Raw genomic sequence first — 21,682 nt, forward strand, 5'->3', positions numbered from 1 at the left:
ATATAAGGTCCTCAGGTACCATGGCTTGCCATGGTTGGAGAGCACTTTCCCCAGGGACAACTATGTGCTTACCCAAGATCGCGCCCTGGCACACACGTCTAAGAAGGTGCAATATTTCTGCAGGGAGAACATGGCTGCCTTCTAGCTAGCAGAATTCTGTCCTTCGTCCTCACCCGACGTGAACCCCCTGGACTTTGCTGTTTGGTTCGTCATGGAGGGCAAGACAAGCAAGACTTCTCACCTAAATGTCAATGCACTGAAGGCCGTGATCACAGAGGAGTGGAACAACTTGTCCTTGGACTTCATCAAGGCCAGCTGTGCTTTTGCTCGTCCCCTTATTGAAGCCATCAGTCAGAATGGGGGAGGGGGGGGCATATTCAATAAATGTGTAGAAAATTGTTGAATTATCAACTTTTGTTGCATGAAATGGTACAAAATGAAATATATAGAAATGAAAGAAGGCTTTTATAATTTTTCTCGTTTTTGAGTTTTCACCCTATATACTGTCCTGATTTAGTGTTAGTATTTTTCTTCCCCTGCTCAAAGACCTTTTCCACTGGGGACAATCAAAAACTGACTTTGGGAAAGTTACATACTTCTCATGTCATTTTTGTCGTGGTACTGGTCATTCTATTTTGAAAATAATAGTATTTTTGGGTCGAAGTTCCCTATTTTTATGTCTAATATGATACGATGAGTAAAAACATTTACTTTGTTTATTTTTTAGTATTCATTTTGTCAGTTAAAGATATTATGCACATTTAAAAAAAAAATAATAGGATGCTTACTAATTCATGTAACATGTATTCAATTAATAGCAATTGCGAAAATTGAAGTTATTTCCATAAATTTACATCTCTTTACATTTTTAATAATCCAAAATCTAAATTGTTGGTTTTAAATTCTCTGGAAGGAGACATCAGATCTTCCAAGGGGGTGGAAATCTCCTTTAAAATACCATCTATTTAAAAAAGAAGTTAATAATATATTAATTAACAAAAGGTTGTAATAATTTATATTCTCATAAGAACGTCAATTCCATGTAATGATTTCTTTACATAATAAAAAAGTCACTGAATTAATTTGTTCAATAGGTCATTAAATTTATGAGGAACAATCTGGGAGGGATTTGCTTATTGAGATTCTAAAAATGTAATAACAAATAACTTATAAGCAGAATATTTAGTGAGGCATCCCAAGTGTTTTTAATTAATTATTTATATTGCAAACTTAGGAATACTCCAAACCTTATGAACTGCTCAAATATATAGGTCTGAATTCAAATTTTCGAAAAAACCCTTTTGTATTCGATCTGAAACACGAATCATTTTAATTGTTTTTTCGAGTAATTTGTATGTATTTGCATTAATTTCTTTGTATGAAAAATAAAACAAAAAAACAACAATGCTAGTTGGATTAATGAGAACAACATCTTAAGAAAAGAAAAAAACAACTATTGACAGTTATTAACTTCGAGGTTGCGTGAGTTGATGAACTTTAATGGTCTAAATGCTATTTATATTCATCAGAGTACCCTTCAAATTAAGGATTCTTCACTTTTAAATATAACTTTTTTGGTCATGATAATAATTTTTAAACATAAACAGGGGTTATTTTTTTTTAAAGATTTATTTTCTTAAAAAAAAGTTTATTGGGGCAAATTATGCAGCAGAGCAAAAAAATTAAAATATGAAATTTTTTTCAAAAAATTGTAGTTTTCGTCAATAAATAAGTATTTTTGAAATTTCTTTCCAAAAAATGTTAATTTTAGTGAATAACTCCGAATTTTTGAAATTTTTTCCAGAAAATTAAAATCTTCGGGAAAATACTATGTATTTTCAAATTTTTAGTTTTGTAAATTTTCCAAAACATTTAATATTTGAGATTTTGTAACAGTTATAAAAAAATAATTTTTGGATTCTTTTTCAAAAATATTACAAAATCCAAGGCCCCTCAAAATATTATCCTGCTGACGCCCCTGTTCAATATTATATCAAATGTTTTTGAACTCTTTTTATCTGGTATCTTGTAGAAACTACAATCATAATCCTACAGAATAGAACTTTTATGGGATCACCCTGTATGTAAAATACAATCTTTACATATGGATACGTATTTTCAAGGATAATGCAGATACATACATACATTGTAATAAATACCCTAATATATACACGTGTATTCTTCAACTCATTGAATGAAAGGAAGTTTAAACAGCTTAAGATACTTGGATGGAACTGAATATCTAATTCAATAATTGAGGGATAAAGTAAGGAAAGAAAGACGCTCTTCATTGGGAGAGAGAGAAAAAAGTATGTAACAAAGAAATAAATGAGGGTTATCAGATTTATTTCACATGTATATAATCCATTTGGATTTAATAGAATCCATCTTGGATTAAACACCCTGCTAAAAAAATACCTAATCAAGGTGTTCACAGGAAGTAGGCTGGAGGGGCTGTACTCCCCCAAATAAAGGATTTTGTTTTTTTCTATAATATTTTTTAGTCAGGATGAATTTTTTTCCCCGCAAAATATGGTAAAAAAAAAAATCTTATGATTTTCTTGAAAAAAGTTCATTTTGGCAAATTATGCAAGAAAACCAAAAATGTAATATTTGAAATTTTTTGTCAATAGCTATGGATTTTTGAAATTAAAAAAAAATTAAATTTTTTTTGTTAATAGCTTTGGACTTTTATTTTTTTTGCCCAAAAGAATTTGATTTTCTATTAATAACTATATACTTTTGAATTTTTTTTCTAAAAATTTAATATTTGAAATTTTTTTCCAAAAAGTTTAAGTTTTCAAATGTTTATATTATTTTACGGCGATTATAACTTATGTACCAGATGTGTCCTCTATGAAAATTAAAGGAGTAAATTATAATCATATATATATGAAAGATAGCGTGAAGTCGAACAATTATTAACTCGGTTCGACTCGAGTTAAGTCAATGATTTAACAACTAAATTTATATGGTGAGTCGTTTTTATGCATAATTGAGTTAGCTTGATTATTATCAATAAACCACATCAAAGGTTTTATTTTTGTGCCGCTGTCCCTAAACAATTTTCTAGTCTATTCACAATTTCTAATGAGGTTCTCCTAAACTCTGAGGAGAGGAACTAGACTGTTTTGCAACGAATTGAACGATCTCACGCTTACTAAAAAACATAAGCTCATTAGTGGGCATTAAACAAAAAAAGTACATGGATAGTATGGAAATAGTACATATGTAGGCACTGAAAGTATTTTATTTAATAGAAATTAATAAATAGAGAGTGGGAATTTTTTTTCTTTTCTAATTTATCGACTAGAGTCGAGCCTTAACGATTCGACTCAAACCGATGCATACCACTAACGAAAGCTACTTAAAGTTTTAATAAACAAATTCAATTGGCAAAATCAATTATACTTTACTATCATATTAATGAGAATTATACTTGATTTAAACTACTTTAAAATGGGAGACGTCTTCTAAAGACAGATAAAAAGGACGGGTATCTGATTTTATTTTGTATATTAGTAATGGACACATCCCTAGTATAAAGAATACCGAGGCTCAGATTATGTATGTCTTACTAGTAGTAGCAGAATTCAGTATGAGAGGCTTTCATATCATTTTGATGATATAAATAGGTTTTTTTTTTTGCTCAATCTCGATTTAATTCAAGTTTAAAATGCAAAAATCAATTACCCTTATCAAAAAAGCAAGCTATCATATCAAAGCATGTATGTATGCATGGTTTAAGTAATAATAATAAAAAAATGATTATTTCTGCTATGTTAATTTCCGTCAAATTAACTTGATGTATACCAATATTTTGCATAATTTATACTATAAACATAGGTAAACCCATTCATACAGATATATATAAACTAGAGTTTCTCATTTCCCGGGAAGTTACACTTTAGTTAGATCACAGGTAACCAATTTTCCAGATTTCAGGAGACAAGTGGAAATTATGGAAATTATTTTTTACCTTTCCACTCATTTACTCCCATTTTTAGGGATTTCTACAAGGAAATGTCGGATAATTGTGTAGTAATAATTTTCGTTTCCTTTGACCGCTCATTGGAAGATCAAATCTCTTACATGAAGCCATGGAGATTGGACCTCTAACAAATTTTGGAAAAAATATTGCTGCTGCCTTAAAGAAAAAGTTTGAGATCTCTGGGATTCTAGCCTGAGTGTGATCAATAAGAAAACTAATTACAAAACAGGGAAGAAAGGATATTCAAAGTATGATGATATGTGGAAATCACAATAAGTTAAAACTTATGAATAGTTGAGTCAATATACATTTTATGAAGTTATCGTTCCATTCTCACCTTTTTATCATTTATTATTTACGTTTTTTGTTTCGTTGAATCATATCTATATGCAAGTGTCAAAATAATGACTAAATTCATCTTTTGCAGCAGCTCTTCTAAAATTGTGTTGTTAATAAAAATTAATAATAGAGTTATAAATTTGTCTACATAAGTGGCTGTTTAACACCCACAAAAAAACCCATTTCTATATAACATTTGAAGAAGAAAACATGAATTTGTTATGCTAGTTGTAAAAAATCCCAAATTATTATGTGCTTTCTACATGAGAAGTTAATTAAGCTATAATTAAATATTCATTCGTATTTTATGAGAGGCTGGAGCTTCTTATTTAAATATTTGTGTCAATATCTATACTGTATAGTGTTTCATTTGCAGAGTATAAATTGTTTAACACATATAAAAAATATTCAAAGTTTTCAAATTAATTGCCGTTTGATCTTCTGAGAGTTTTCCCAAATGCAATGTGGTTTCTTCTTTTTAATAAATCCACTTTTCTTTCAATAAGAAAAAGTCTCCGTAGTAGAACTTCACTGGCATATTTAGTGATTTTGACTAATCATTACATGAATGTTTTTATGTTTTATTATTTGAGCTCAAGTAAAGTTGAATAATAAAAAATAAATTAATTTTTATAAAATTGTTGGCCTTAATAAATTAAAGTAACACTCAAATACAACATTAATCTCAAGTGAACCCTAATATATGTTCAACTTTTCATTTAATGAATTATTGAAAGGAACCTTATACCGTGGAATAATTGAATGGATGATTTCTAAGAAAATATTTTCTGCTTGGGAATTTTTATAGCTAAACAATACCAGGATACCCGGATAAGAAAGTTTAGCTTTTTATTAGAAATTTTCATGAATAGGATTTTAAAAAAAATAAGAAAAATAGGGGTTTTAATTTAATTGATTAAATTATTTTTAGTTAATTATTGAAATATTTTTATAAAAAAATTCTATTTTTTCAAAATTTTTGTGAATATTCATGAAATTATTTAAAAAAAAAAAAAACAACAATATTTAGAATTTAATAATACAAGTTTTTTTAATGAAAAAAATTTCATTTGTTGTAAATCCCTAAAGCTTTAAACCAAGTAGCGAAACAAGGACCCCCGTGATCAATAGCTAAAAATATATTAGTGCACAAAAACTTTTTTTCGCTAGAGGTACTGTATAGTTATTATTTGGAGATATAATTAGGAGTTAGGATGTTATTTAATATATTTTACTCCGACAATAATTGACCATTGTATTTGAAATTAACATTTATTATTATAATAACAATAAATAAATCGTAAATGTTTAATTAAAAACTCCAGCCTCTTCACTTTAATGGGAATTCAAAAAAAGGAAAAATCAAAGAATAAAATAATTTCTTCATCCAAAGCAATTTTAGAGTGAGGTAGGCGTTCATAAATGACTCTTTATTACATCCCAAAGGCACTGATTCCGGCCTACGTCGGTAGTAAGAAATATTATAGAGTGACGTCATATGAAAAGCGACATCTTACAAAGAAAAAAGGTTTTAAAACCTTGCACCATACTATAAAAACTAACGGCTGCGTTTTGCCACTTGGTTTAAAGTTTTATGAATAAGTAAGCATTTTTGAAATAAAAAAAATTGATTTTTTGTGAATACATATGCGTTTTGGACCTATTTTCACTGAAAAGTTAATATTTGGAGTTTTTTTTATTACAAAAATTGAATATTTGAAATTTAATTTTAACAATTTTTTGTTAATACTATCGAGTTTTCAAAGAAATTTAATTTAACTCCAATAACCAAGCCCCCTTCAAAATTATGATCCATGGGACACCCCTGATATATGATTATAATATACATATATTCAGATATACCCATAAATATGAGATATCCCTAGCTATCTACCTATTAGAATAAAGAATTAAAGTGCCTACATATACTGAATACCTATGTATATACATACAATCTGCTGGTACTATAATAGTTATCATGTTCTGTATTTATGGAAGTGCCTTATTCATTCCCTTACTCCTGGCCTGTTTCCTTCGAATTTATGAAATATTAAATAAAAATGTTTAATATATATATATTTTTGAATTATCATATCTTTTCCTTCTTACATTCTCAACTACCTACCTCTTGAAAGTAGTCGTGGGTTAAAAGAACTTTTCTTCTTCTTTTTATATTATTTAAAAAGGGAAAATGATAAAATAAAATATCATGAAAGTTTTTCATTTTTTTTTATGTAAGTATAAAGTACTTCTTATATACATATATTATACTTGATGCGTCAACAATAAAACAATCTTGAACAAAAATCAAGCAAAGGAAAAAATTCAAAACAGGCCAATATTTGAGTCAATTATCAGGAGTGTCCGCAAGTCTTGGCCTGGAGGGGCTGTAGGACCCTCAAATTAAGTAATTTTTGCTTGTTACTAGAGAGTTTTTTCAAAGATTTATTTTCTTTAAAAAAAGCCGTTCAGGCAAATAATGAAGTAGATCAAAAAAGTAAAATTTTGAAATTTTTTTACAAAAAATTTAATTCTTTTTAAATAGCTGTAGATTTTTATAAAAATTTTATGTCTGAAAAATTAAATTTTTACATTTTTTTATACAAAATGTGTTTTTGAAATTAAAAAAAGAATAAACAATAATATTTAAAGTTTTATTTCAAAAAATTTAAAATTTGAAGTTTCATTTTTGAATTTTTTTTCTAAAAAAATTAATTTTATATGTGAAAATTTTTACATCTTTTTTAAACAAAAAATAAATTTTTTACAAATTTTTCACAATGTAATCCACACTCAATTTTGAGAAAGATCCTTCTAGGTTGATTTTGTGTTGACGTGCCACATATTTATTTTCTCTTTTTCTGTTTCTTTCTTGTACATCTATATGCCCTTATTTATATACGTAATACGTCCATACATTTTTGAGCTAAGAAATGACAATGTTGTCGTATTAATGAAATCTTGCAGGCGTTTTGCATATAGCATCGAGCGGGGCCGTTCATATTAAATAGGAAAAAAAAAGAAATTGTACAGGCTTGAGCTTATCTAGTTGTACAAATTTAATTATTTTCATATTTTCAATTTTTCAAGAGTACAATTTAAACAAGAGGTTTTGTGAGGACATTTATGTAACAAAATTATTAGAAAATAGTGCCTGGCACAACTTTTATTCAGGATGTAAGCCCTCAGCTCTAATAGTGGCCTGAATATGAGGCATAAATTCCTTACAGGCCTTGACAATGAAGTCAAACTCAAGCTTTGTCCACTCTTTGGTGTAAGTCTCAAGAGACTGTACACTGCTTTGAGGAGTAGCGCACAAACTCTCCTCCAGAGGCACTGAGATATAGTAGTCCGAGGGGTTGGAGTTTGGAGAGGAGGGCAGTGACATGTTGAGGTCCCAAAAGTTCGAAAAGTTGTTTTTCAGTGCTCGTCTTAGCCGCGCAATGAAAAGTTTTCCCCGAACTTTTCTCAAGCCCAATGTAGCTTTTTCTTATCTAGAAGTTTGATGAAAACATTTGCATTGACCCACTCCTTCCTTCCCACAAAAAGGGGAGGGGCCCTTAACAGTCTTAACGGTACGTTGACACGGAAATCAGAATTACATACTATTGAACTATGAATCATTATCAAATAAATTTATTATTTTTTCGGCAAAATGTCATTTCAGTGAAATGGTATTCGATAAAAGTGTCTTAGAACCATACCCAGATAATGTCTAAATGTAGTTATATCATTATTTTTTTCCCTCCTTGGTTTGTATTTCATTTTATTTTAGCTTTATAAATAAATTGTTGATGATAAATGATTTTTACGTGTGTACGAGTATATCAGGCTATATAAAATATATTAGGACAACTTATATTCATTTAAAGAACTTGACTATGAATGCATTAACATTGTAAATCCATCCCAAAGTCAAACTCACTCACCTGTTGTCACTTTGTTCCAACTCAGATTTGGCTTAGGATATCCCTCGACTTCACAATGAATAAAGACCTCTGCTCCATCGACTGCATGAACATCCTCAGGTATCCGAATCCATTTCGGTGCAACTGTATGTAAGTACATAATGAATCAGGGTAATGTAGGATTAAATACTACTTACCATTCACACTCAAGACAGTGGTATAGGAGGCGTAGCCTGCAGAGTTAGAGGCAACACATGTGTAGTTCCCTCGATGTCGGAAACGAAGTTCCTCAATCACGAGGGTTGAAGAGTACTGATCTGTAGAGCGAATGTAGATCCCACGATCTAATTTGGGGCTGTCTTCCCCAATTGGACGACCATCTCGATTCCATGAGAATCGAATTGGAAGATTGCCTTCAAGGATTTGACAGGAAACGGCGGAGCGCATTCCTTCACTGAGGAGTTTATTTGGAAAAAGGAAAGGCATGATTGTGGGTGGACCTATGGGAAATGTAGAGCATTTGGTATTTGTCAATATTACAACGAGCTGACTTACTAAGGACTTGTATTTGAATAGTTCCAGTGTGTGATTCATCTCGTGGGTTGAATGCTGAGCATGTATAGTAGCCCTCATCTTCTAGTTTACGAGCTTCTCGAATGACGAGGGTTCCATTCTCAAAAACGGATTGCCGGCCATTGCTGGGTAATTTGTAGCCATCTAAATATTACAATAATGGTTTTTAATAAATTATTATTAATTAATAGAATACTCCTGGAATTAAAACATGAGTGTAATTTAATTTGACAAAATATATAAAATGAGTACTCTAGAAACTGTTGTTCTTAGGTATGTGAAAATTATTGTAATTCTAGTGAGCATAAATTTTTAAAATAAATGTTTATTGGTGACCTTAAGAGATATTCGGTCTCTTATTTTTTCCCTATTTTGAAGACTCAAATGTTTTAGCGAGCAAGAAGCACGATGGTTTTTATAATTAACTCTATCAGCTGATATTATGTCTTTTATAAAAGCTACCAACATTCATTTTCTTTTCAAATTGCACTCACAAGGGCTTAGATAACTTTCACATCCCCATTTAATATCAATAACACATAGGGACTAAAGAAAGGATTTTTTTCCTTTTTGGGAAGGGATTCAAGGCAAAACAGAGCAAAATAAAGAGTTAAAAACGGCCCAGTCTATAGTCAGCACGTCTTTTCGCGAATTGCAGGTACCAAAATTGATCTGAAATGTTTTTAAGCTATGGAAATTTGCAAACAAAAGATTTAAAAATAGTTTTAATGAACATTCTAAATTTCCATTTAGCAAATAACAGTATATACACACTTGAACTACTGTAATGATCTGTTGGATGTTCCATAATTAACTGCTAGCATTTTCTATCTTACACAATTTTACACAGTATAATATACATTAATTATACGCAAGCTATATACCAATTCATAATATATGTCAGCTGCTATTTTTGGTACGCTTTAGGAATAGTATTTGGCTGAAATAGCCACTAATTTAGTAGCCTGATTTTTTCCTCTGGATTTTAAAAGCATCTTTAGGGTGTCTCTAGGTTAAATTTATATATCCACCTAATTGTAAATCAAAAGTAAAGTATATGTTGGCAACATTGATGTACGTCATATTTGCTGTCAGATCAACCAACAAGTTTGAATTTTCAAGATAGGAAGTGATAGTTTATAAAAACAGTTATGTCTTTTAGGATATCAACAAATACTTCTAAATAAATGTATGCTCAAGAAGATTTCGAAAATTTTCATATCCCTAATAATGTCAAATAGTAGACAAAACACAGTTCAACCACAATAAAGTTATTAAGAACAGAATATTCTCTGTCTTCCTAACTAAGCCTGGCGGTCTAGTAAAACTCCCTGTCACCTATGTATATATGTTTCTTTCTTTATGGTTCTACTCTATAATATTTATGACATCATTTTCAAGCATAAGATTTCAAAAAGAATAAAGCTCTATTTTCACTTTTAATATATGTAAATGCTACGAAGAGCTTCCTTTTCGTTGTAGGATATGAGAGTATATTTTTAATAATAAAAAAAATAAACCATTTTCATTTTCAAGTTCCAAGCAGAACCATTATATATTGAGCCCAATAAAGTATACTCGTAGATATACACTATATAAATTAGTGTTGAGACTCTGTTCAGTACCGATTTTTTATTCCCATTCAGTCTTAAGTGATTTTTTCTAAACTGACTTGGAGCGAAATTTAGGCCCAGTCTGTTATCTCAGACCGTAAATCGAAGTTTAACCATTTTCAAATCGTGGACTAGACTGATTTTTTCCAAATCCTGATTTATGAATTTGTACAAATATGATTTATGCAACACATTTAACTTGTGATATTCACAATTTTATAAAACAACTGACGTCATCAACAGTTCATCTGTAGAATCGATTTATATTGTATTCTAAATACGATCCATCCAGACCTATTTTTCTTTGGGACCCATCTTGAAAAAACTTCTTAAAAGGACTGAATTAGTTCTAGAAACTAATTGACTAGAAATCATAATGGTCTCATAGCAGTCTAATACTTTTAAGGCTGAAACCCAACACTAATATTTGTAAAACGTTTTGCAGAGTTAATTTCTTTTCTAAAGGCATAAAAAAGCAGGAAAAGGAAATATCCCTTTACTCAAGGCCATGTCTGTGTGTTGATGGTATTAAGGGGAGGAAAAGAAGAAGAAACAAAGGCTTGGACTATTATTATTATTGAATTTTTATATCAGATAATAAAATGTATAAATAACAGTCGTTTATATATGTATACATATATCCTAATACAACAACCCACAAGAGGGGCGCTTTTCCTTGTCTTCTTTCCCTTGGGGTTTAATGGTTTACATTAGTGTTGGCTTATGGTCTGAAAATCCAAGAGCGCAATGAAACTATAATGATTTTTAGTAGAAGCAACTAATTCGCTTATTTAAAGAAGTTTACTTAGATCGCTCATATTTTAAAATCGATCAAGACCAGTGGTCGTAGAACAGGGGTAAATTACCCTAATTGGGTAATTTTGGGTATAATGGAAGATGATATTTATTGTGTGTAGTATTGGATCGATCTAAAAAACTAAAAAGACTGCAGTTACATCAGTCTGGTTCTAATACAAATTCCCAGTCCAAGGACTGGTTATTATCGGTATTTTATGGAAACTACAACAGCTGAAACGACCCTTTTGTAAAGATACAAGATACTTGAAGTTAAAAGTAGCAAGTTTGTGAATCAGAATGTATTATTATATATTCTAGTTATCATTCTCTATTTTTTTAATTCTTATATTCTTTAATTCTAGCTAGGAACGAAGAAAATGAAAAGGTAGTCGGGAGGAATGAAAGACAGATGTAGAGGTGGGGAAAAATACTGATCAATAAATTAGTGATTGAACAGATATAACACTACTTCTGTGTTATTTCCTTACCATAAAGAAGGACTTTTACTTCCTATGTTTAAATAAAATAAACACATTAATATCATGCCACTAGTTTTGGGGTAAATTAGTTTTACTACAAGTTCTTTTTGGCTAATCTGCTAAAAAGTTACACAACCCCTGGTATAGAGAGATTCTATAGATGAATTGTCAGAAGACGTCAGTTGTGTTTTAAAATTGCACACAATAATGAAGTTAAATGTGTTGTATAAATCATATTTGTACAACTCATAAATCAGAATAGGAGAGAAAATTGATGCATAGATTCAGACCGAAAACATTGGTGTACGAGTTGGAAATGATTTAATTTCAGTTACGGTTTGAGATCAGGATTTGGACCAAAATATCGGTTCTAAATCGGTCTAAAAAATCATTCAATAATGATCTGAAAAAGCAAAAACAAAAAAAATATTCAATCTTGGACCGAGTCTCAACATTAGTTTACATATATACCATGAACGATGTGACTGTGCTATACATCGAAAAACCATTTCTCCCACCCATATATTTAATAATCTACTATAACAGAGGCTCTCAAACTCTTTTTCAATCCAATCACCTTCCAATTGTGTAAAATTCGAAAGACTAGTTCCAATGACTAGTAGTCCTAAAGATCGATCCTAAGACAGGACTGGACCAAATAAATAAAGACCGCCCCTGATTACAACTACTACAAATTCTCAACTTGTATACAACATATATTAAAGACTTAATTTCTAATCAATGCAAATTATAACTACTAGAAATATACTTATATTGTATCCCTTTCTTAATTCATAATCCCATACTAAATAAATGATTTAACTCAATGAAGGGAGTACTCCAACAGACAAAACATACATATAATTAATAACCTTACCTCTTTGCCAAAGTATACTTTGAATTGGATAGCCTGATACAGGACATGATATACGGAGATCCTTTCCTTGAATAGCCTTGACGATTGGGATTGGGCGGATATGTGGAGATCCTATACAGAAAAAAAAGACAGAATAGGTAAGAAAGCAAGCGACAATGATCTCATTAATAACAATAATCAACAAAATTGAGGTCTTGCAACTCCTGCCGGCTAAAAACCAACATTTGTTTTCTTATTTGAGCCATGTAACAAGAAAATGATATTTAAAAATGTTCAATTGCAAAAGGTTTTGCTTTTAAATCAAGTTTTTAAAGTATAATTTCGATTCAGAGCCATATTTCTATCTGAAATAACCATATTGATCAAAATTAAAAGTAAATACATTTTATAAAAAATATTCCAGTATTAAAAAAATATATATATTTTTCACGTATTATCTTGAATACACTTCCTAAAAATTAGGACTAAACATACAAATATTCGTTAAAATAAAGGGTACTATTTAGAATTAATATTATTTGCATATTTATTTTGTCAATTGCATTAAATTATAGCTAAAACTAAAGAATAAACCTTATATTACAACTTAAAAAATTGCCGTGAAAAAAGTTCGATTTTGATTGATTTTTTAGTTTAACTTTTAATTTTTTTATAGAATATTTAATAAATATGGAATGTAAGGCTGTGTGAAAATGTTCCAAATAGTATAAATATTTTAGAGGCTGTAAAAGTTCAGAAATTAAATAGAAATATGTTGGTAAGATTACTTATATCTAAGCCAAAAATACTACATATTTACATTGGATACATAACCCATTGAATTGGGGCTAATCTTCCTACCTCTTAAACATGAATTACTTTAATTAGTCGAATAATTCAATTCATTATATTTCATTTCGAAACATTCCCTCACAACTTCACATTGCTTATTTATTAAATATTATATAAGAAAATTCAATGTACAACTGAAAAAAATCAATCAAAGTTTGAACTTTTTTTTTGACAGCAAATCTTTAAAAGTTGTAATATAAAGTTTATTCTTTGGTTTTAACTATAATATAATGCAATTATAAAAATATTAGCTTCTACATATATGATCCTTCATTTTACTGAATTTTTGTATGATTAGATCTATTTTGTCGGTACTCTATTCAAGGTAACTTAATATATATTTTATCTTATGAATACTTTCATGTTTTTATCAAGTGCAATTACATTTAATTATCATCTATGACATATGTTTTTAAATAGAAATTATACTCCAAATACGTCATTTGTAAAAAAGAAAAACAATGCACTAAAAGGCAAACCTACTACAATTTACAATTTGAATGGTCATTTTCGCTTTTTATGGCTGATGTAAAAATTTTAAACATAGGTTTTAGTCGTTGGACAAAAATGCTAAAAAAATAATTAAAAAAACTGTAATAATAAGTTTAAAGCCTCCCTTAGTGAACATTCTTTCTTTTGTCACGTAGTTAATGGTGTTAAACGTTCACCCAAATATTCAGCGAACGTTATTACTTGCTACAAAGTTAAATTACGCAAAATAATCCTAACAACATTAGATTTGGAAATCAATAAGATACAATTTGTGATTATTATAGATGAAATATTATAATTTCATTTTTACTTAAACTGATATGAAATATTGATTACTTATAACAAATAATTGCCACTAAAAATGTACTCATTAACTTTGGTGAGATTGAGTGTGATATATGGGATTCTCTTCTTATCTTACATTTGTAGCAACACGTATACCTTAAATTGAAAAAAAAAAAAAATGGTCAGAGCAAAAGAACGACTGAAAAGTGAACAAATGAATCAAATTCGCCAAACATTGATTAAAAATAGCTAGACATGCGAAAAGTTCATGGAATCGCCATAGCTCATGAACAACAAGCTCGAGAGTTATTCTCTTAAACTTGATGTTTGTACGTTCGTGCCCCGGTGATTCCTAGAGAAAGAAATGTACTTTATGTACAAATATGGATTTCACCAAAAGATCCCTAGGTTAGATGGAGTAATTGTAATACTATAATGTTTACTTATACTTAATCAGTGCAACTCCATCTAACCAATAAAAGGAATATTAAAAAAACAACAACAACATGTGAAATACTCAATACCCCTTTCATAAATCAACTGGTATTTTTTTGTAATATTATTTTGATTGTGTTTATGTTTTCCCGCTCTTTCTTTTTTTGACAAGGAGCAACAAAAAAAAGTAATTTAAACGTATTTACAATTATTTTTAAATGACAAAAACAGCAAACTGTATATATTGTTAAACCATAGTGCCATATGAATGTAAACATATGTAACATGTATGTATGTACATCATTTGTTCATAGTCCTCCTATCAAAAACAACAGTTCCTTAATAGGATAAAAGCTCTTTAAACGATGCATTAAAAATTGTATATAAATACTACATAGAAAATTGTTGACAAAGTTATTACTTATTTGTACTTTTATGCATTTCAAATTTTTACCTTTTATTATTAATTAATTTTCAAATATGTCAAAGAACATATTTTTTTATTCACTAATAAGAAATGAGGGTGTCATAATGAAAATAAAGAATGATACATGATAGACCCTAAATGTATGCATATTTCAATAGTTTGATATACTCATTCGACTTTTATAGAGGAAAAAATTCTGCTTTATAGTTTGAAAATAATATTAAGTGCTTCTTTACTTTTAATTGCATTCATTTTATGTTAGATGGTTGTGGTGAGAACTAATGATGGGACAATTAATCGAGAATCGGGTTTTTTTCTGGAATCAGAATTAGGGAAAGTAATTTTTAATTTGCGATTCTTATATTATTATTTATTACTGGTATGTTAGTATTTACTACTTTTCTAAGTTACAGATATAAAAAATGACCTTGTCAATTTGTTACTTGAGTCTTATAATTTTATAAATATTGTAATAAAATAAAATTCTATAAAAAGAAGAAACAAATTAAACAATAACTAAACATCAACAAATGTGTTCTTAACACATGCCGTTTGTACAGATATTGTTATTTTAGGAGAATACATTTTGTAAAGGGATCTAGGGAAGTTTGTCCTTACAAAATTTGCCTATCAAAAATTTGGAGTTTGAAAAAACTCACCGTGCTGAGTATTCGCCTACCTCTATTTAATGTAAATGTTATTCACATAAAAAAATAAAGATAGACAATTTGTTTCATCAATTGTTATTCTTAGAAATTTATAGCAAAACGGTATTTGTTAAATATTATTTAAAATATTAAAGAACCGCAATCGGCTTTGGTAATATTTACTATAATTGGGATTTTTTTATTATCGTCCCATCACAAGGGAGAACCATAGGCGGAGTTTGAAATTTGAAGGAGGTACTGGGTAATTATTTTCTTTGAGAAACCAAGCATTTAATATAGATAGCAATGGGATTTGGGGAAACGTGTGGAGAAAAAAAGAATCTTATGCTTTTCCTGAATTTAGACCCTTATTCACATCAGCTGCTTGTAATATGATCTTAACTCTTGTTAGTGAACATATATTCTTTATGTAGTTGGTGTACTGCGCTACAACGTTACCCCAAATATTTAAATGTTTAAAAATCATTATTTTACATTTATTTGTACAGAAAATCCGTGTTAACTAAAGAAGGGTTGTGGGAAGAAAATGAATTATTTCGATGACGAGGAGAATCATCTTAATTTAAAATAGTATTAGTGGGGAAATTTTATAGTTATTTGTTAATATGTGTATTAGAGTGTCTGCTATGAGACCAACTAAGACCAAGCTAAAATCTGAACTGATCACGATATGAATTTGTCAAAAACAGTATTTTGCACACAACGCGCATTGTATTACAACGAGTATATTAGCTACTTTCCATGGACACCATAAGAGAATGAATTAAATTAACATGTTTTTAAAGTACACAATTGAATTATTTTTTTAAAATAAGTTTTTGTTTTTTTCCTGACTTTTAAGAACAAAAATTTCATCCAATTTTGATCATTTTTAGAGGAGTTTTATCACTGGCAAGAAGCTTTGAACGAAAGGAGCACATCGTATTATGCCCCTAAAAAAGAAAAATTGCAATATATTCTTACTTATATCTAAATTCATGTGTGATCAGTTCAGATTTTTGTTTTGTTTAAGTTGGTTTCATAGCACACACTCGAATATTTATAAATTAATATTTGATGGTACATTTTGAAAAATGTAAAAAACATAAACTCTGGGATTTTTTTTTCAATGGTAGATGTTAACACCACAATGATCCATAGAAGAATGAACAAAAAACCAAATATGATAAGGGTTCAATTTCCTCATTCTATAAATTTTTGAGTTGTGCATTTGATAAACCAAATGTTAAGGGATTTAATCCGGAAATATGGAGCTTTTAACAGGAAGAGCCTTACAGATTCATAGACACACATACACAAAAAGAGAAGTTTGAAAAGTATTCTCTTTTATATCAAACCTGCACAATGGACATAACTTGACGCTCCTTTCTCTTTTCCTTTCCTATTTTGTTGACTTGAGTAGGCCTGTAACAAACTCCAGATCAAGATACTTATAGAGCAATCATATTTTTTCTACCAGACTAGGCACACTTGCCATAATGAAGATAACATATTTGTAAGATTTATACTGATGCCACTAACGCGTTACTCTAATCCGACTACTTTTTTTTTTTGTAGTAGCGAGTAATTTAACGTACTACTATTTGCAAAGCAGTAGTCAGATTAAAGTTACTTACCAGTTCATGACACATTAGTATTTTTGTCATTTTCCTTCGAAAATATCATCTCCTGTTTATTTAGTCTAATGCCACTTAGTCCATTAACCATCAGAGGACAGCATAGCGCACCTGGTTCTTACACAACACCACTCTACGGCACTCAGCATTATCTGCCATGGTGGTGGTGATGGCTGCATAACTGCGACACGTTTCAATGTTCTAATTGATTGGAGCGCATTGCTGCCCCACACACAAAAAAAAGTGTACTGAGCACATCTGCCAGCAAGGTGAGATAAATTCTTTTTTAAATAGGATACCTACTCTGCAGAAAAGGAAGTCATGGATAACTTGAGGTTAACCTATTACCTTCAAGATCTCCATCCGTTTTACAATATCAAGAAAATTTTGTCAGCTGTTGAATGTAATTAATAAAATAACTTGTAGTCTAACTTGGTTACTTTGAAAATCAATTAGTCAGTAGAACAAAGAAGTTACTTTTTGATGGAGTAGTCGGACTACTTTTTCCAATTAACTGTGACAACTATGATTACGTCACAAAATTGGTCGCGCTATTTAATCTTTTTTCTATGAAAATAGTGTCTCTGATATATCTTATCCATGGGTATCTAGGTCAACATAACACACTACCTACTTCCATGATGACATACACATTTATTTATACAAACATATATATAATTTATTTTAGATATGTGTACATGTTCTTTCATAGATATGACCAATTACATTATAATAGTTTAATATTTTGACCATTACACTGCATATATGACTTAGTACCGCCTACAAAAATTATATCTACTCATAGATGTATAGGTAAAATTGTAAGTATTTATCATCTTCGGTATCTAAAAAAAGGAACATAAAATTAATATGGTAACCCTGATATTTTTTTAATACTTGAAAGGAGAACAGCATAGCTCCGAGCAGTTATGAAACGAAGGAAACCAACACAAATCCAACTCCGAATATAGCAAGGCCATATATGTAGGAATGAATCCGATGACGATCATCAATGCTACTCTGAACGAAACAGGGACTTAAAATAATAACTCCCCCAAAAAAAAAAAAAAAGTCAGTTTTACTCTGTATCATTTATAAACACACAAATTTGTGGTTGCACTTTATATTTAGATGTTCTCTCCTCAAGAATGAAATAATAATAATAAAAGGTTTCCAAGAACAAAAATATTACTTGTATTTTTTTAAGTATTTATAATTCTATTTATAGGTATAGTTAGAGTTGTATATTATATGATGTTTTTTTTGAAAAAAAACCCCAATTATCTTTGATAAAAATCCGGTGTATTTTTTAACTGGCCCGTTTTTTTGGAATTAGTACTTAGTCTGAAGAATGAATTTTCTTTTCCTTAACAGTTGCCATTATTAATTCCTGAGAATTGAACATTCTTTCCAAAATAGATTCAATTATATTGAAAACCTGATTGAATATTTGTGTGTTCTCTTGACAGATGGAGTGTAACCCTGAGGATTTGTGGTGGAGTTATAATTGTAAGTCCTTGTTGGACTCGGAGTAGAATTGGGAGTAATTCTAGCAAATGCCCTCGTTTATATCCATTTCTCCTTCCTCTCTTGTCACAGCTGATTGTAGCTGATCTAATGAAAAGCCATGTGCATAATTCTTTCTTCCCTCCCAAAATTTTTTCATATTTTCAGGGATTTGCCCATTCTAAACTGGATTTTCATTACTACCGATAATCAAAATAGTAATTTTGACAATTTCAAGAATATTTCCGAGGGTAGCAGCTTAGCTTATTTTATCAGCTCCGAGTACCTGTGAGAGGAAGGAAAATAGCATAAATCCCACTCTATATATGTATAATAAAGGCATATTGGCTGAAATTACTCCAATGTCGATACTCAATTCTAAACCGAGTCCAATAAGGACTTTTGCAGATAATTCCCAATAAAATATTCAGTATTATTCTCCGTCTTTCATAAGCTTTATATTATTTTAAATGTTGACTCTTCAAAAATAAAATAATAATGTTAACAGTTTTCGAAAATAAAAATAGTGCCATTCAAATTCCCGACTAGAAAAAAAAATAGCACTCGAGTTTAGCTCATATTTTATGCAGCTCTAAACTTATGGTTATTATTTAATTCTGAGAAGGGAACATCAAAGTATAAAGTAATCAGTAATGTGTAAAAGACGAAAAGTATCACTAAAGATTACATAGGGGAACAATTAAGTGGGGGGGGAGTTTTGTAGAAATAAATTGAAGACAATAATCGAATTAATTTATGACGACAGAATCTGAAACCGATCTCAGTTTTTCGAGGGACGATCGGGGGGCGGATTTATCCAAGTAAAATTATCAGACCTCATAAGGTATAAGAGTGGACTCTTTCCTTGGGAGTGAGATACCAGGATCGAAGCAATAAAGCGATCCATGCTACTTTAGTAGATAATTTTAAATTTTTCAAAATGGGATCACTTAAAAAATACAAAATGGATCAAAAATCCTTGGAGATGTATATTTTTTAATTATATATATTTTTTTTATGTTATACATTGAATATTTTTCTATAATATAATCAATGATATTCCTCATCAAAATGTATTATGAATAAGTTATAAGGGTCTAAGGAAGAGTGTCGTTTTTCATCATTTTTCAGTCAAAAAATGGAAAGATATTGAGTTCAGAACAAGATACAGAATCAATAAAAACCCTTTTTAAACATAAAAATACTTTTACATACGTTATATTAATCCTACTTTTAATTTGGTGATTGTTTTAAGGGTAAGAAACGACTCTGAAGGATAATTGTCCCAAATTACTATAATCCACGATATTTTAGAATTAAGATATCCTAGAGAATATCTGAGATCATTTTTAGATTCTTCTCGTATAGATAAATTCTATTTTTTTTTACTTGAATTCATTTGTACATAATTAGTGTTCCGCTGTTTAAGTGTAAGACCTTATTGGACTCGAAGTAGTGTTGAGGGTTGACAAGGGAGTAATTCCTACCTATAGCATTGTTAGATATTTCTTTGGATTTGTGTTTATTTTCATCCTCTCATAGTTGCTCGCAGTTGACCTTATAAAAAGGCATGAAGCTGCTTTTATGCGAAAATTCTTCAAATATTCAGAGTAACCACTATAATGTTCAGTTTCTTTTTTTAACCATACATACAGGTTGTATTTTTTACAACCTGTATGTACAGGTACATAGTAATACATTTCCACCTATGTATGTAGTTATCTATCAATTTGATGGAACAGGATATTCTATTAATCCTGTTACAAAAATACATCCTAAAGAGAGCATCCATCTTACATGAAGTGAATGAAAACGAAGAATGTATTTGTTCGAATTGTCCCACATAATGTAATGTAATGTGTCTATGTTTACATTCACACACAGAGAGGCATTATCATTACGACAAAAGATGTGAAAGGGAGAGAAAGATAACAAATAAATAAAATTGATATTTCATTACATGTCATTTATCAAGGCACACACAAGCAGCTACACAAAAAAAAAAAAAAAAAGATTAAATCCGAAAAAGAAAACAAACACATTTGATGGTTGACAAAGGAGTAAGAAAATCAATTGATAGAGAAAATAGAATAGGTACAACCCGGTTGTCACTGGGGATGGGAGGACCTCATGAGTATTTCAGACGGAAGAAATGGATATCATTGGATAAATTTATATAATATTTGGGGAAAAAATTATCTAGAATATTTTATAACTTTGGAAAACATGTAAACGTCTTCCGAAAATATGCTTTTTATAAAAATTTCTATTTTTTGCATTAAAAAAAAAAAGTGTCCTGGGACATAGAGAAATAATCATATGGTGACAAGGCATGTAAAAGACTGTTCCATTGCCTTCAACTGTTAGCTTTGGTATATTTTATAAAATATTCAATATCTTATTCAAACTAGGGGAAAAGTTAAAAAAAAAATATATATACATTAATAATTACATAATTCTATTTACTGTCACAGGGGAAAAAGTTTATTTAGGTACGGATAAATCATTCAGTATTCCACATAATTCTTTATCCACCACTTTCTCCATTTTTCCTTGTTTTCATATAATATTACAACATGTACCAAAGACATCAGCTGCATTCAACTTCTCATAATCAGAATAATTAGTATCTGTTTGCCTAACTAAGCTAAGAAACCATGTAAAAATTATGATCACCTCTATTTTTTCTTTTGCTATCAGACTGCCCTGGGCAGAGATGTATAAAACATCTCCTAGAAAGCGGGAGCGGTTTTTTCTTGTTGGGAATCTGCAGAGGTTTTTTTTAAGTTTCCAAAGCTGTTATGATTATTATTTAATTCTTGAAGAGAGAATATAAAAGGATAA

At 29.8% G+C, this 21,682-nt stretch overlaps 1 protein-coding gene across 1 annotated transcript in view; it reads right to left on the reverse strand.

Moving 5' to 3' along the window:
- Positions 1-21,682, reverse strand: part of LOC121117075 (cell adhesion molecule Dscam1-like) — a 219,158-nt gene that overhangs the window by 74,436 nt on the left and 123,040 nt on the right. Inside the window, 4 exon segments of the mRNA XM_071888296.1 lie at positions 8,260-8,382; positions 8,436-8,738; positions 8,794-8,955; positions 12,579-12,689. Of these exon segments, the coding sequence (XP_071744397.1) occupies positions 8,260-8,382; positions 8,436-8,738; positions 8,794-8,955; positions 12,579-12,689 (699 nt within the window).

This window comes from Lepeophtheirus salmonis, chromosome 5, assembly GCF_016086655.4.
Source record: "Lepeophtheirus salmonis chromosome 5, UVic_Lsal_1.4, whole genome shotgun sequence".
In the NCBI taxonomy this organism is placed as follows: Eukaryota; Metazoa; Arthropoda; class Copepoda; order Siphonostomatoida; family Caligidae; genus Lepeophtheirus; species Lepeophtheirus salmonis.